Raw genomic sequence first — 15,315 nt, 5'->3', positions numbered from 1 at the left:
AAAACCAATTAACTTGTGTTAAGGTCTAATCCACAATATTTATATACCACTTTTTTATGTTCTATTCATTAGATGTAAGACTCTTTTTCTTTCCTTTTTATTTGCGTCTCTAACACCCTCGTTTAAGTGCAAGTACCTAGGCTGTTAGACCTGCCGTTTGACTCAGCCGGTTTGTGGCTGGGTGCATTGTCACTTGTATCCAGGAACACTTAGACTGTTAAACCCGCCGTTTGACTCGTGCTCTGATACCAAGTGTCACAGGCCGATTTCTCTCAACTAGCCTGTGCGGCATCCTCGATGGACTGTCTCGAGGATCAGCCTTGCATGTGCCCACATTATGGCTTAGGATCACTGGTTTTGTCCTGCTTTGGACTCATCAGGAAAGCAGCTCCAACTCCGACCAATTTGTGCAGGGTTGGCCTAGTCCCCTCTTCAATGGTCAGTCTATGTGCAAGTCTAAAGCCCACACGTGGCCCAAATGCTATTAAGTAAATGAGGTGTATGACACGGTGCGTTTTATTAATGTAAATGATGCAAAACGCACTGTATTAAGTTGGAGATGCTGAGTTCAATAAGTCACAGAGTTTTAGCTCAAGTACTGTGCAAATTAACTTTTTGTTAAAAGAGTATCCGATGTACGTTTTATGTTTTCTTTGTATAGTTAGTTACTGTTCAGTTGTATTTGATGATGAGCTATAGATTTTAGGAAATCTGGTTTTAATCAATGGCCAAGATGTAGAATTCAGTTATTGACAGCCTGACAGCTCAAGTGTTTGTATAAATGTCTGTATTAGCTAGTTTGCAAGGTTAATGAAAGATTTTGAGGAATTTCAAAAGAAAGTTTGTGCCCTATTTTGACGATATATTGAAATCCGGAATTTGTTCATTTTCTGCTCTTTTATCTTCTGATTCACAGATTATTTCATGGTATCAGAGCAGGACCATCACCAATGTTGCGGTAGTGAAATGAGATCCTCCAAGCAAATAGCAGACGACGACAAATTGACCGTTCTGCGCGGGGCATGTGAAAATATATAACAAATGCCAAGAATACATCATGCCATAACGAGGGGGTGCACCGAGTGAAAGACGGGGGTCTTCCAAGGTGTCATGAGAAGAGTGACATGACGGGGTATATCGCGCTTGACAGGTAGTCGGGCATCCCTTTAGCCAATATGGGTGACACTTATCGTGTGGTCATTTGATGCGGCCGGTGGAAGACTGGGGGTATTTTGCAAAGTTGAGCAGAGCATGAGGGCGTGCTCCATTTTGAGTGGGGGAGTTTGTCACGGGCTCAGGTTGGGAGCCGTGATAGGGCTTTAGACAGTTACGAGTGATGACGATCTTAAGAGCGAGTATGCGTGGTCATTGGGTTCGTGATGCAATAACTGTAGTTAGGAATGCTCCAGCTACGGGGCGTGCACAATGTTGCTGTGGCAGCGCATTAAACAGGAGATTAGGCCAACCCTACACAAACTGGTCAGAGTTGAAGTCGCTTCCCTGATGAGTCCAAGGCAGGACGAAGCCAGTGATCCTAAGCCATAATGTGGGCGCATGCAAGGCTAATCCTCAAGACGGTCCATCGAGGATGCCGCATAGGCTAATCGAGAGAAATCGGCCTGTGACACTAATTGAAAGATTTTGAAGAAACACTAAGCCAATTAAACATTATAACCTCAGGTGGGTGAATCACCTTGATTTGCTGTTTAACTGTCCACATAAATCACTAATGAAATATAGAAACTGAAAACTTAAAGAACAATCAATTAACCTATTCATAATTGAACTTTGAATAGAATTGCAGAGAGGTAGAGACTCTCACAAAACTTCCTCAATTGAATCTATTCGCAACATCTATGCCATTCAATGTCCAGGTTGGGAAGTGCCCTTGAATCCTATTAAGTAAATAGGCCCCAATGATGGTCTGGTGGTAAGGTTTCCTTGATCTTTTCAAGCCCTTTCAGAATTTCCAAGAATGAAGGTCTTGCGTTCATGTCAGTAGCCCAGCACCTCTCTGTTAAGCTAGAAGCATATTCAGAAAGAAAGACATTAACCATTGAACATACAAATTTCTGGTAACTGTATATCAGGTACTCAATATAAATTAACTGGCATATGTCAAACATAATTTGAAATTCCAATTTTTTGTTACAATGTTGGTTAAACAATCTTTACTGATGCCAATACTATGTAAAACTTTGAAAATTATCTTAGTTGAAAAGAGAAGAATAAGGAAAATCTGGAAGAATGACAATACTAATTAAGAAGAGAAAAGGAAATACTAAAGATCAAATATGCATGGCATATTCTGATTTTCTATCGAAATTGTTGGTCAAAGATCCCAAAGCATGAAAGGTGGACTCAAAATTGAGATCCCCAATATGAGAGTGAGGATTTCTCATCGCCCTTAAGGGTTTAAGGTGTAGGAGCTAACAAGCAAGTATTATGTCTAACAAGTTTCATTTACCAAGATGGGGGAACATTTATTATCTTTGCTCAAAATAAATTAATGTAGGTGAAAAATAACACTGCTCAAATAGCTTAGATCCAGTTAAATAAATCTTCTACACTTGGGTTATGCCAATTTTTATGAAATAGACTATAGTGTCTATAGGGGAACATTATTCATCTGTGGTCACCAAGCATACCATTCTCCTCAATATCTGTGTTTCTCACATTTTTAATTCTTCAAGGATTTCTACCCCTCTTTATTTTCTCCATCTTACTCTATCCTTTCTCATCTCTATCTATGGGGGACTAACTCATGGGTTTTCATTTATTTGAAAAAGTTCAACAAAGTTTCTTCAGTCAGTTGTTTTAAGATGTAGTTATCCACAGCCACGGCATGGCTTACTGACTATAGGTGGGTCACTGGAATAACCTTATCAAAAAACACATTCACTGTCAATAATTATTAATATAACAATAAAAATGTGTGCACACTTTGAATACATAACTACGTACACAAAAAATGTGTCATCATGTGATTAGATGATTTTGATTTAAGAATAAAGTAACAACCAATCACAAGATGACCCATCATATGTGTATGCAATGGTATACTAAAAAATATGTACACATAACATTGGTCTTAGTATAAACCATTTTATTGAAGCATGCCTCTTCACACATGGTTCAGTGTTAGAAGCAGCAGCCTAGACAGCTAACAGCTAAATCTGATTCATAGATGGGCCATGTGTGGTGTAAATAAAACCGTTATGAAAAAATGCTATACATTTAACTTACTTTCTCAGTTCAGGGGTATATCCTTTAGCACGACAAATAGGCCTCTGTCCATCTGCCACATATTTGGCTGCTTCATATGGCTCAAAATGTGAAAGTGGAGGTTCTCCTTCAAGCATCTGCTCCAATTGAGAACTCCGTGCTTTAGAACCAAATTTATATACTTTGCATCTCAATGCTATCAAGGGAAAAAATTACCTCATAGAGAATCATTCCAAAAGAGAACACATCAACCTTCTTATCATATTTTCGATGCTTGAAGACCTCAGGAGCCATATACCGGTCTTTTGTTTTGTTCAGATAATAAAAAAAAGAGATGAGTAAAAGAAGATCATATTTCAGACATACACAATAATGACAAAGAGACACTCACAACTTCCAGTCTCCCCAGTCATTTTGTACACATCATGAGCATTTTGAACCTTCATGAGCTTGCTTAGTCCAAAGTCTCCAACTTTCAAGTGGTCTGCGCTTGAGTTGACCAAAAGAACATTCCTAACACATAAGAGACAATTTTATGCAAGAAGACCCAAAAGGATGGTCAAATATTAGCTTAAAAATCATCCAAGATTGAAGAAAAGATAATAAGGGGCCAAAAATGACATTTGTATTGTTAGAGTTCTGTTTAATTATCCTCCAGATGTTATGGATAATTAGGGCATTGATTAAAGCTAAGAAATACTAGCAACATGAAAAATTTTAAGACATCATTTACCCAGAATATGACATGGAGATCAACTCACCTAGGCTTCAGATCTCGATGAATTATGACATTCGGCTCATTGTGAAGATAAGCCATTCCTCTGGTTTCATCAAATTTATAAAAATTAGAATAATACTCAAATTCAGAATGGCTGATGTGGCACTGAAGAAAGATTTTAGGCCATGATCCATAAACTTCAACACACTCATGCTTCTTTTTCTAATATAAATGAATATCTGCACTGTATGAAATATCAAATAAAAGCAGTAAAACATGCACACATCCCAAAGACCAGTCTGTAACGAAATATAATGGAAACCAATTCCCTTGCCATGGAAAATGAAAGACCATGTTCACATGACAAAAAAAAAAATCAGTAAGAACTTCTAAAACACACTAATTTTAGGTTTCTATTTCAGAAAGCCACTAAAAGCTCTAAACAAGATGAACAAAGTAATATAAGCTGTGTAAATTGAGAAAAGCATCTTTTAGAGAAAATTAAAAAAGCATATTTCCCATCTTTAGCTAATATTTGTACAATTCAAAGAAAAAAGGCTAATCAATCTTAAACATCATAGTATTAGAGTATTTTTAGACATTTCCAGGGATACAAAACCCACTGGAAAAGTAAACTTCACTTTTTTTTTTTAACCTTTTCTGATCAATAAAAAACCAAATGCAGCATTTACAAAATATCTCCAACTCGTGCACAATGTTGTGATCTCAGAATCTCTTGGATGGACACAGCACTACTCAGAATTGGGACTTAGGAGCTTCTATCAATAGCTAATATCGTTTATTTTTTTCTCAAGAATGTCTGAAAACAATAATTTTATTAAAAAAATTTGGGTACATAAAAAAAATTAGGCCAGCAAACAAAGCAAATTTATCTACGATTTCACCAGCTAATAAGGGCACAACATGATGATTAATTTGATTCTCTAACCATAATTATACATTTTCCATAGAACTGTTATGCATATCCATAGTCACTTTAAATATTTGTATCGAATTACCCATCATAATGTGCTAAAGTGAAAAAGGAGATGCTTACACTTAAGTCATGCCAATACTTTGGTCAGTTTGCATAAACTCAAATTGAGCACAGTAGAGTTTACATTACACAATCAGTCAATTACACCAAAAACTTACCCAAGAACCAGATCCTAATTCTTGTGGCACTAATGTCAGTAAGCTTTTAAGCTAACAGAAGCTTCCTACCATGCCAACTTAGAATTTCAGAAAATAAGTTAATGATCACCTGTCAGGGGATTTACGTATATTCTATAAGAAATGAAACAACCATATATTGATTAGACTTAAGATTACAAGAATTACCTAGCAATGTCCAGTGCAAAGTTAACCGCTGTTGAGGGACTGAGTGAACCCTTTTCCTTGAGGTAATTATGGAGATCACCCTGACATCACAACAAGTATGTATGGATACTTTTGATTTTCTTCATATCATTACAAAGAGTTTGTGCACAAAGAACTCAAAACTTAAATAAAAGAACAAATATGCATTCATATACCCCTCGTAAATACTCGGTAATTAACATAAGGGGCTTCTTATCAGTGACAGCTCCCAAAAATTGGACTATATTAGGATGGCGAAGTTTCACTAGCAAATTAACCTCATGCCTGAAGTCCATACTGAATTGGGAAAACATAAAACAGTAAGGAATTTAGAATCGCTATATAATAAGAAAATAGGGAAGTAAATTATAGCACAAAAACACCAGAATTATCATTTTACTAACAATGATATCGTACACCCAAAACTTGAAACATGGTAGGTGGCCTTACTAGTTTCAATGGAGAGACTAACTCTTGGAAAAAAATGCTAGGAATATCATATCCAAATAAATATCATAGCATTTGCAGGTCAATTACCGTCTTAACATCTTTTACATTGGTATTCAATGTCCTATCAGCACTGGGAACAATTTCTTCATACCAAGTGGTTTCATGTTTTTGATAAGCCATTAATGTTGATATTGGATCATCTGAACATTTCACAAATGTAATGTACTTACACCACTAATCTATCATCTGAAAGTGATGGAAGAATACGTTTGACAGCAACTGGTGTTCCTCGCCAACTGGCTTTTAAAATCTCACCAAAAGACCCCTGACAGAATAAACTGTTATTAGTAAAAGCACATCACCAAGTATGGTAAAAAATAATTAGAAGACCCACCTAGAATTTGTAAGCCAGGACCAGTATAAAACTAACACAAAAGTAACCTAAAATTTTAAAATTTCTTCCTGGAGTAACATGTCAAAGTTGTACCAGACTACAGTGGTAAAAGTAATAGGAAAAAATAAACTGGAAGCCGCAATTTTTTGAACTAAATGATCTTGAAACACCAACAATTTTTCCAACAAGAGTCAACACAACATTTAGTCACCCTCAACTAGATAGTATTTGGCAGCACAATTGTCATGGGATGAAACCAAAGATAAATTATCATCATCAATTCCCACGGGAAAAAGTAATGTACCCATGAATCCTTGCTCAGTAATCTCACTATGGTTTTTCACATCATGGTAGCAGTAAAATGAAAATGGGTTCAAGAATTTCAAAATTGTAATCAATATTTGATGCAATTTCCAAATAATCAATGCCGCTTCTTAAAACATTTTGCAACAGTTTCCTATAACCGAGATGTTAGCAATCTCAAGGAAAGTAAAACCAAAGCACACCTTGCCAATAGTTGTTGTGTTCGAAAAGTCCAGCTCTGTAGGATCAATTTCCCAATCACACTTATTTGGAAGGGGGGGAGGGACAGGCTTTGATTCAAAGTGACTTCCAGTTTGACCCTGCAACATGCACACACATTCAGAGCCCAAAATGAAAAAAACCAAAAGGCATGAAAGAGTCCTCACTTTTTACAAATAAATCATCTGAATTACCATCAAATTTTACAGTTTATGAACAGTCAGCTCTTTTGAAAAATAACAATGATGGTGAAACGAATCGCCAACTTAATAACAAACTCAAATGAAAATAAAACTAGCAGTAAAAGTAAAACAAAAAACTAAATAAAGGAGATAGATTGAAAATTAAGACATTAAAACATAAAGCAAGGACTTACAAAAGATAAGCCACCATAAGACTTTAAAAGCTCAACCATGTTATATTTTTTAGCTCCTTCCGCATCAGCTAGAGGCTGTCAAGACAAAAATCCACATTTTCAAGCTAAAATAGCTATAAATTGTCAGCCAACAGCCAAATAATTGTGTGCAGATATAACTATATCAAGTTACTGCATTTAAATAGAAAGCATTACATGTAAAGCCTCACAGAAATAATTAAGCGCTTATAATGCTATCGTCAGTTGTAATTAAACTCAAATGATTGCTTAAAACAACAGACTTTCACGATATATAGTTGGCCAAATATGATAATTAGTGGAAGTTTAAAAAAAAGTACAGTATTTTTCCAGCGATCCTGGGCGTTGACGTCAGCACCAAACTCAATCAAGGTTTTGGCGACTTCGGTCCAGCCATGGAGGGAAGCTACATGAAGCGGAGTCCGATTATCGTAGTCCCTTGCCTGGACCAAAGATCGATCTTCTTCGAGAAGCTTCCGGACAGCAGAGCAGTCGTTTTGATGAGCGTGCCAGAGTATAAGTGACGTCCTGCTCACTCTGGCCTTATCCTTCTGCTTGTTGGTAGATGACGTGGCAGAGTTCCCCATCGCGGATGATCCCGGCGAGGGAGAATAGCCGCTGCCGGATGAATTGGAGCTCATGACCGAGGATTGGATTGGATCTGATCGTCTTATTTTTAGCACGCGTTTGTATGCAAATAATATTGAGTTATTAGTTTCACTTTAAATTGGGTAGGCTTCGCAGGTCGCAGGAAACTTGAAGGGAATGAAGGTCTAAAGTTGAAGTTCTTCTGTTATTCAGACGTCTACTTTTTCAACAAAATGGGATAATTCTATTTTCTAATACGAATATAATCTAATGGGTTTGCTTTATTTTAAACTTTTAATTAATCACATAAATTAATCAAATTAAAATTAAAATTAGGGTTTAATCATTTTAATTAGTATAAGGTCTCTGCTAAATACAACAGGATTACTCCAAAACTACCATTACAATGAATGTGTAAACTCAAAGACCCTTTTGTATCATTTTTTATATTTGTTCTATTTTTTCTCATATTTCCATGTCGACATTTCTCTCACATCAACTCCTCTTGGTCTTCAAGGGACCGTTTTCGGGCCCTGAGATTGAGCTCCAGGCTGTGAGGTAGAGGAGGAGTCCTTCCCTTGCGGAACAAAACAGCTAAGGCCCTCATTTTTCGGCAGAGATCAAATACCTGCAGCAAATGTATTGCAACTATAAAAAAACCACCTTTTAAACAGGGTATTAGTTCAATGTTCGGCTTGGAATCTTACAAATGAGGCTTCAATCTCTGCAACACATTCACACCCTTTGCCTCCTCCCTGCAGCAAGTCACAGTATCTCTCAGCTTCATTCTCATCTTCAAATACCTGCACCAAGAGTTGAGCCTTAAACTAAAAAACTAAAGATAAAGCCCAATCACCCTGGAAAACTAAAAACTTAAATCCTGCCGGAGAACTATTATACCAGAAGGTGGAATGCACAATAAGATGGGATTAATTGTTGAGGGTGGGGGACTGGACTGGTGAAGTGGGTAGTATTGATTTCATTGCTAACTTATAATTCCAACCTGTATACAATCATATATCTTATCGGTGGAAATATAGAAGATACCTGTAAATTGATTCATATAAAAAACAAACAGCTGGTATAAGGCAAAACTTACAAGCACTCCCTCCCTAACATCTTCTACAAGCATCTGGAACTTAGTTCCACCTCTAGACTGTTTGGATCGATTTCCAATTTCAGACCTCCACTTTCGTCCCTTGGAAAACAATAATCCAAGCTCCCTTTCAACTTCACTGTTTCCAAAAGTAGAGCCTAAGCCAGAGAATCAACAATTATTGACAAGAAAACACCATACAGAATCAAATCTAACCTCCGATTCCTTCGAGTTTTCATCGTGCATAATTGGTTCTTGTGGTGGGTTAGAACATATACAGGCTTTGAAGCTTCTCTCCATGGGTTTGCATCTAGAACTGGATAATTAAAACAAGTAAAAATAACTATGAATCTTGTCAAGGAAACAAATATGAGATAATATCTCAATGATCCAAACCCCTTGAAAAAGCACATGTGACATTACATATCTCAATGAAAAACCTAAAAACATGAATGATGAGCATCACTAATATTAACTGATCTCAAAACACTCACATTCCAACTAGAAACATAGGTTGAGACATTCAATCACTATAAAGAGAGGTAGAAACAGAACAGAAAAGAATAATTTTTTCAACCAGCCATTCAATCACTCTATGATGGGCTGATTACATATTTGCACTTTTAAACTACACATATTATAATAAAGACACTGAACCATCAAGGGCTGGCAACTATAACAAGTTGCCACTCATGAGGCGAGAAGGAAAATGTTTCTGCCAAGGCCATCCCAAAGAATTACCACCATAACAAAATCAGGGCAAAACAGATTGTTCCTCAAAATTATTACCAAAAGTAGAAAATCTTTTAGCCCAAGTGTCAATAGAGTAACTTCAAACAAAACGTCTGAGCAAAGTAAATATCTGGCATTTACCATCAAACAAAGATATTAAAGTATAAAGGTCATAAATTAGTGGTACATTGAAAGCCTGAAATATTCAATAATCATATATTCTATATTACTAATATGAAGTTATGTTGGCACATTATCAAAACCAATTGTCTTAAATAACATTTCAGAAACTGGCTGACAAATAGCATTTCCGTGAAGTATATTTACGAGAATTACTATGTTCGTGAGTAAAATGTTGTAAAAAATAAGCAATGTAAATTTGTAAGTTGCAGAACACCAAATAGGTAACAAAATATAAACTGGAACACAGTACAGTCATTTAACATTAAAGGGGCAGGTAAAACTACAATAGCATTGCACGAACCTTACTGGAAGTACAATTAAACAAATATACAACACTGTAATACTAAAAGAAAATTCACAATAGCATACAACACCATCAAGGCGAGTTTCGCAAAAGCCAATACTTTAATCTTAGTAGTAAACATCAAGGGCTGATAATCAAGAATCCACCTTCGCAATCAAAGAAATTAAAACAATCAAGAGAAAATCAGAGAGTACCGTCATAGCTGCTGGTGTCGAAAGTCTGGTGTAAATGTCTGCGCATATCATAAGCACGGGAAGAAACTCGCTTAACGAACTCGTTAGAACTCCCAGGAATGGTTCCGTCCAAGTGAAGAGCTTTCTCAATTTCTTGGCTGCCGTCATCACCATCATCTCTATTTCCGGTGCTGGCTTTACAGTAGAATTGAGGAACTCTGCCAGTAGGGCGTCCGGCCAAGGAAGAGGAGAGGGCAGAAAAACGATTGTGAATAATAGTGCAAGAAGAGAAGCGAACCTGTCGGGTGCGAAGACGGAGGGGATTACTGGGAGGGAGAACGATGGAAGGGGATACTGATGAGAGTGAATCCATGGTAAGAACCAAACTGTGATCACCAGGGGCTTTTTGTTTAAACAAATACGTGGTGATGGGCGGAAAATATAAGAGAAATTCTCGGCGTGAAAGATTGAGTAACCGCCAAAGCAAAGATGAAGAAGGAAACCGAGTTTCGTTTATGAAGTGCATGTGAGGTAAATTGGCTGGATATTTTGTGTGGTGGGCTCTTGAAAGCGTTAGTTTGGCGTGTGACAAACAGACGGGCCAAACTCTGAACCGACCCGGAAAAAAAAACCCATAAACATTTGAAGATTGAGGGAGAATAAGACTAAAATGACCAGAATGTATAAGGTAATATTTCAATTTGAACTCGATTTACTCGAACCAAACGTTAATCTGGGCACCCGTGACTGAATGAATTAATCTATAAATTTTTTGAAGTCTTCCATACAAGCTTACAGCACGATCATGAATTGTATTTTACTGTTGTGACATAGTGAGTGCGAGACATCTCATTTATTTATCCAGAGTTCTTAATTTGTATACGCCTCGTTTTGATGTTTGGTTGACAAGTGACCAGAAAATATTGGCAAACTAGATAATTGTCAAAGAAAAAGAATAACAAAATTTGTTAAATTGAATATGTTTCCAGGACTGCGTTGTTTGACTCTGGGAATAGAGGAGCACCAAACTGAAGAACCAATAGAATGACGATTAAAAATGAATTCAACACATCACATTAGTTTGAAATAAAACAATAAATTGACTACCTCTAAGGTCTTACCCCCTCAGTTCCATATCCACAAGTCTCACACCTCTGCCATCATAAGGCTGATTCTATCAATATAAGCTGTAGCGAAGAAGATGTACTTGTTCAATTGGCAAAAACAATGCATCAGAAAGTGTAAAGATGCTGCTGCATCTTATTAAGTACACAACAAAATGATAGAAAATGGGACACATACCCCACATTTGATTGATATTTTATATACAATCTGCACATAAAGCACATATGACAACTCTACGGGTTAACTAATGATGGGAAAGCTTAAAAATGAGGATAAAGATGATTGCAAGGATAAGAGCTGCAATGATGGAGCCAACAATCCATTTGTTCCGAGTGATCCTCTGTGACATGGAAGTTAAGACTTTTTTACTCTTACTGATGGCATCATCTACCCCGTGAAGCTGCAGAAAAGGAAAAAGGCTAAATTAATAAATAGAATTATCAATCAGCAAGCCCACAACTTTTGCTGCAAACTTTAATTTAGAATGAATCAAATCTCCACAGGATTTGAACATATGATAAGTAACTTATCAGCCAACCACAATACCAGTGAGTTACTGAATACATGGAGCATTCCTTGGCTCCTTAACAAGATAGGTAGCCTTTTTTTTGCCCTTTTCATTTGGTTCATCACCCATGTGTTAATCAATTTTAAAAATCTGTGATTATCTATGGTTATTTTGGAAAACAAGTCAAACTAAATAATATCTTGAAAATGTTTCTAAATGCTGGTGATACATTTCTAAATTTTGAGGATTTATAAATTGTGGTTAACACTGTGATTAATTATTATGCATACAAGTTTTTTAGATAAATCCTATGTCAATCTATAAATAAGGCCGTAATTGTGTTATGTTTGTAAGAGAGATTCTTGGATACTGAGTTCATATTATCACATTAATTTCCCCTCACGCTTAATAGCTCAAGCTTCAATCATATCCACCAAAGATCTTAGGCAATTATTCAGAAATATACTGTTTTTAAAATGGTGAAAAAGCAAGTGCAGTTACAGTTTCCTCCAATTTAAATCTCAGACTTCAAAGAAATATAAGCAAGAAACATCCACAGTTAAATATACCAAGATAATCAAATTTCTAAGCCAAGTAAGATTCTACTCAGTTCTACTACTCATTAAATAAAAAGAGAGGGGGAGGACAACCAAAAGAGGTGTTGTCAAAATTTCCCCAAAGAAATTTTGACAACGCTTCTTTTGGCAGTCCCCCCTTTTTTACCTTAAACAAGTAATATGGACAAACTAGAATCTTACCTGGAAATTTGATTGCCCTGGTAGACCTAAACTTTATTTTTTCTGACTTGCATTGCTTTGAAGTTTGAGATTTAATTTGGAGGAAACAGGTTATACTCAAGAGAGGCTCATTCAATATGTCCTAATTGCTCTAAGAAAAACTAGAAATAACTGAAAACCTTGCGAAATTGAACATAAATCAACAAGAAAAAAATCAAGACACCTTATTACGGGATTCTATAAGAGCTTCATGTTGTTGATTCAAATCTCCCAAAATTGAGATACCGCACTCTTCTGTCTCTAGCAGCATTCTTCTACTCTCCTTAATTCTTTCACTTGACTGATTCAATCTCTCAACTGACATGGCCATTCTTTCTCTATGCTCCCCAGAAACCTATACCACCAGTTATCAGTAACAAAATGTTTTTCACAAAATAAATATGAACATCTCCACTTTATGATACGGAAGTTGTTCAAGGAGCCAAAGATCAAACAAACTGAGAAATCACCGAGGTAAGATTAGAGCCTCAAACAAATGTATTTTTCACAAATATATTTTCAATTGTTTTTGATATCTCATGATTTACATGTGCATTTGTTTTGTGAAAAAACCTTTGTTGCTTAGTAGCAATTAATGAACAAAAATCTATACATGTTCTCATCCATCAGCAAAAGCTGGTATAGCAAGGCTTTTGACAAAAAATACTGTTTTATGGGTGCTTCTCCATAGTATTTCAAGTGTTTAATTCAAAAGCGAAGTTGTTTACCTTAGCTATAGAGTGAAATAAAAGTAAATTGCTATAAAAATTAACTTAAGTAATAGCATATACGCCCTAACAAACAGATATATATTTAAAACATAACATTGAAAACAGTATCTTCTCAAAAAAGTATTTTGTGCTAGACACAATAATTTATGACAAATAAGGCTAGATCAAACTAAGAGTTGAATAGATGTTTGCCCAGAAGTTAAACAAGTAATGTAATAGTAAACTCCTTAACCAAAAAAAAAAAAAAAAAGCACCAAGTGAAACAAGTTACATAGACCATTACCGTCTGTGCATCAGCTGTTCCAGACTCCAACAGCTCTTGGTGAGCGTTAGCTGATGAAATTCTTTTAAATTCTCTCTTGAGCTTATTCAAATCAGACTTATATTCTTTTAATTTAGCAAGAAGCATAGCCTTTACACTCGGCTGCAAACTCCTCGCCTCCAGGTCCATTTTCCGAATCTGGAAAACCCCAAACCGAACAGAAAATTATAACTAAAAACATAAAATTTAAGTTCTATCAATGATCAATTAAAAAAAGAATTACCAAAACGTCAGCATCATCTAAGCCAGATTTAATCTCCGAAACCTTTTCATTCTTCTGATCTGTAAAATTGAAGTGTCAAAATAAGGTTGCATAATTGAGATGGATATGAAGAGTGTTTGAGCATGATAATACCTGTATCGGAAAGGAGAGAAGCTGTGTTGCATTTTTTAGAGAGACTTGCGGAGAGCTCGCAGTACTGGCGCTCGTATCCCTCGAACACCTCACTCATCGCTCTGAAAACTCGAAACCCAACCCTAGATCTTCGAAAAAAATATAATCCTAAATACGAGACGGTTTCTTATTTGAATTGTAAAGCTAAGCTAAATCTTTTGTTTTTTTAAGTGAAAAATGAAATTACCGTTCGCAATGATCAATTGGGTGGGCAGACCGCTAGATTCTCGGTTGAATTCAATGAATAGTATTTTGACTTAACTTTGAAGCAACGCTGCGTTTTCACGGCAATCAAACGCACATTCTGGATGGCTAAAGAGCCATGTCCCACTCAAAGTTTAGACAAGATGCAAATTCTCACCTTTGGAGTTTTAAAAGTCAATTTTCTCACCTAGAATTTCCTTCCGTTAAGTGATTTCTATTAGATGCAAGGCTAAATTACACATTTACCCTTTTTAAAATAAAATGACAAAAGTATCTTGAACAGTTAAAATAAGTTTAAATTACAAAGATATCCTTATCTTGCTGAATTCACATAACTATCCTTGAACATGGATACTTAATGTACCAAATTAACGTCCAATAGTTAAGATACATTTACCGATTTATCCTCTAGCTGTATACGCTTAACAAAGTTGATTAAAGTTGATTACTTCAGTATTCATGTATCTATATGTTAATACATTGAAATTGAAGCTCTTCATGAAGTGTTTATGAGTTCAAAAAATCCAGTAATTGCAAGTAGAAATGAACCAAGTTTTCTAGAGCTATTAATGCAGTGTGAAGTTGTAACTCGTAAGCACTCGGATTATTGGTTAGACGAGTAAACTCCGTAATACAATAACCAGACCCATAATAATTGCACCAAATAAGTCGAACCCAAACCTTCTCCTGAAAATTCTAGTGTTCCATCAGTTTTGCTACCCTTGCGGTTACAACCCATGCTACATTATTCATAACTAAACATCACCTAATGAAGGCTTCACATCAAAATCAAATTATAGACTTACAAGACTACAAATTCAATACAGCAAAGTAAATCAGAACTTAAGTTCAACGAACTTCACTTAATCTAATGTTCAACTCCAACCAAGTTTAGTATGCATAACCAACTAGACAAATTTTGCAGTAATCAAAACTAAACTTTACCTAATGTAAGCTTCAACACCAAACAAATTTTCAGTCTACATCAAAATTGCATTAATCACCAAAGCTATAAATACAATGCTCAACCAAACACAAATACTGTTAATCTAAAGCTCAATTTCAACAAACTAAACCATTTTCACCCAAACAAATCGTCAACTCCAACCAATTTCAG

At 35.9% G+C, this 15,315-nt stretch overlaps 3 protein-coding genes across 5 annotated transcripts; all 3 read right to left on the bottom strand.

Moving 5' to 3' along the window:
* Positions 1–1,639: 1,639 nt before the first annotated feature.
* LOC123214462 (integrin-linked protein kinase 1-like) lies at positions 1,640–7,863 on the bottom strand. Its single transcript, XM_044634231.1, has 11 exons — positions 7,383–7,863; positions 7,045–7,119; positions 6,653–6,769; positions 5,983–6,077; positions 5,479–5,599; positions 5,285–5,364; positions 3,987–4,046; positions 3,617–3,738; positions 3,442–3,527; positions 3,247–3,362; positions 1,640–2,022 (listed from the first exon to the last, which is right to left on the bottom strand). Exons 1-11 carry the CDS (start codon positions 7,701–7,703, stop codon positions 1,899–1,901), a joined length of 1,317 nt encoding a protein of 438 aa, XP_044490166.1. The 5' UTR covers positions 7,704–7,863; the 3' UTR covers positions 1,640–1,898.
* A 107-nt stretch (positions 7,864–7,970) lies between these two features.
* On the bottom strand, positions 7,971–10,752 carry LOC123214463. Its single transcript, XM_044634232.1, has 5 exons — positions 10,160–10,752; positions 8,963–9,062; positions 8,750–8,885; positions 8,358–8,453; positions 7,971–8,278 (listed from the first exon to the last, which is right to left on the bottom strand). The coding sequence occupies exons 1-5, from the start codon at positions 10,662–10,664 to the stop codon at positions 8,141–8,143; spliced, it is 975 nt and encodes a 324-aa protein (XP_044490167.1). The 5' UTR covers positions 10,665–10,752; the 3' UTR covers positions 7,971–8,140.
* A 574-nt stretch (positions 10,753–11,326) lies between these two features.
* Positions 11,327–14,322, bottom strand: LOC123214464 (vesicle transport v-SNARE 12). Of its 3 annotated transcripts, none has more exons than XM_044634234.1 (6): positions 14,182–14,322; positions 13,956–14,077; positions 13,824–13,882; positions 13,562–13,738; positions 12,732–12,902; positions 11,327–11,663 (listed from the first exon to the last, which is right to left on the bottom strand). In XM_044634234.1, exons 2-6 carry the CDS (start codon positions 14,050–14,052, stop codon positions 11,508–11,510), a joined length of 660 nt encoding a protein of 219 aa, XP_044490169.1. In that variant the 5' UTR covers positions 14,053–14,077; positions 14,182–14,322; the 3' UTR covers positions 11,327–11,507. The 3 variants fall into 3 exon arrangements, with proteins under 3 accessions (XP_044490169.1, XP_044490170.1, XP_044490168.1); XM_044634235.1 differs by having other exon boundaries at positions 13,956–14,083; positions 14,182–14,305; XM_044634233.1 differs by lacking the exon at positions 14,182–14,322 and having other exon boundaries at positions 13,956–14,172.
* Between the last annotated feature and the right edge of the window lie 993 nt (positions 14,323–15,315).

The sequence above is a fragment of the Mangifera indica genome, chromosome 4, assembly GCF_011075055.1.
Source record: "Mangifera indica cultivar Alphonso chromosome 4, CATAS_Mindica_2.1, whole genome shotgun sequence".
Classification (NCBI taxonomy): Eukaryota; Viridiplantae; Streptophyta; class Magnoliopsida; order Sapindales; family Anacardiaceae; genus Mangifera; species Mangifera indica.
The sequence above is the reverse complement of the archived record's forward strand: the minus strand, read 5'-3'. Positions and strand labels throughout refer to the sequence as shown.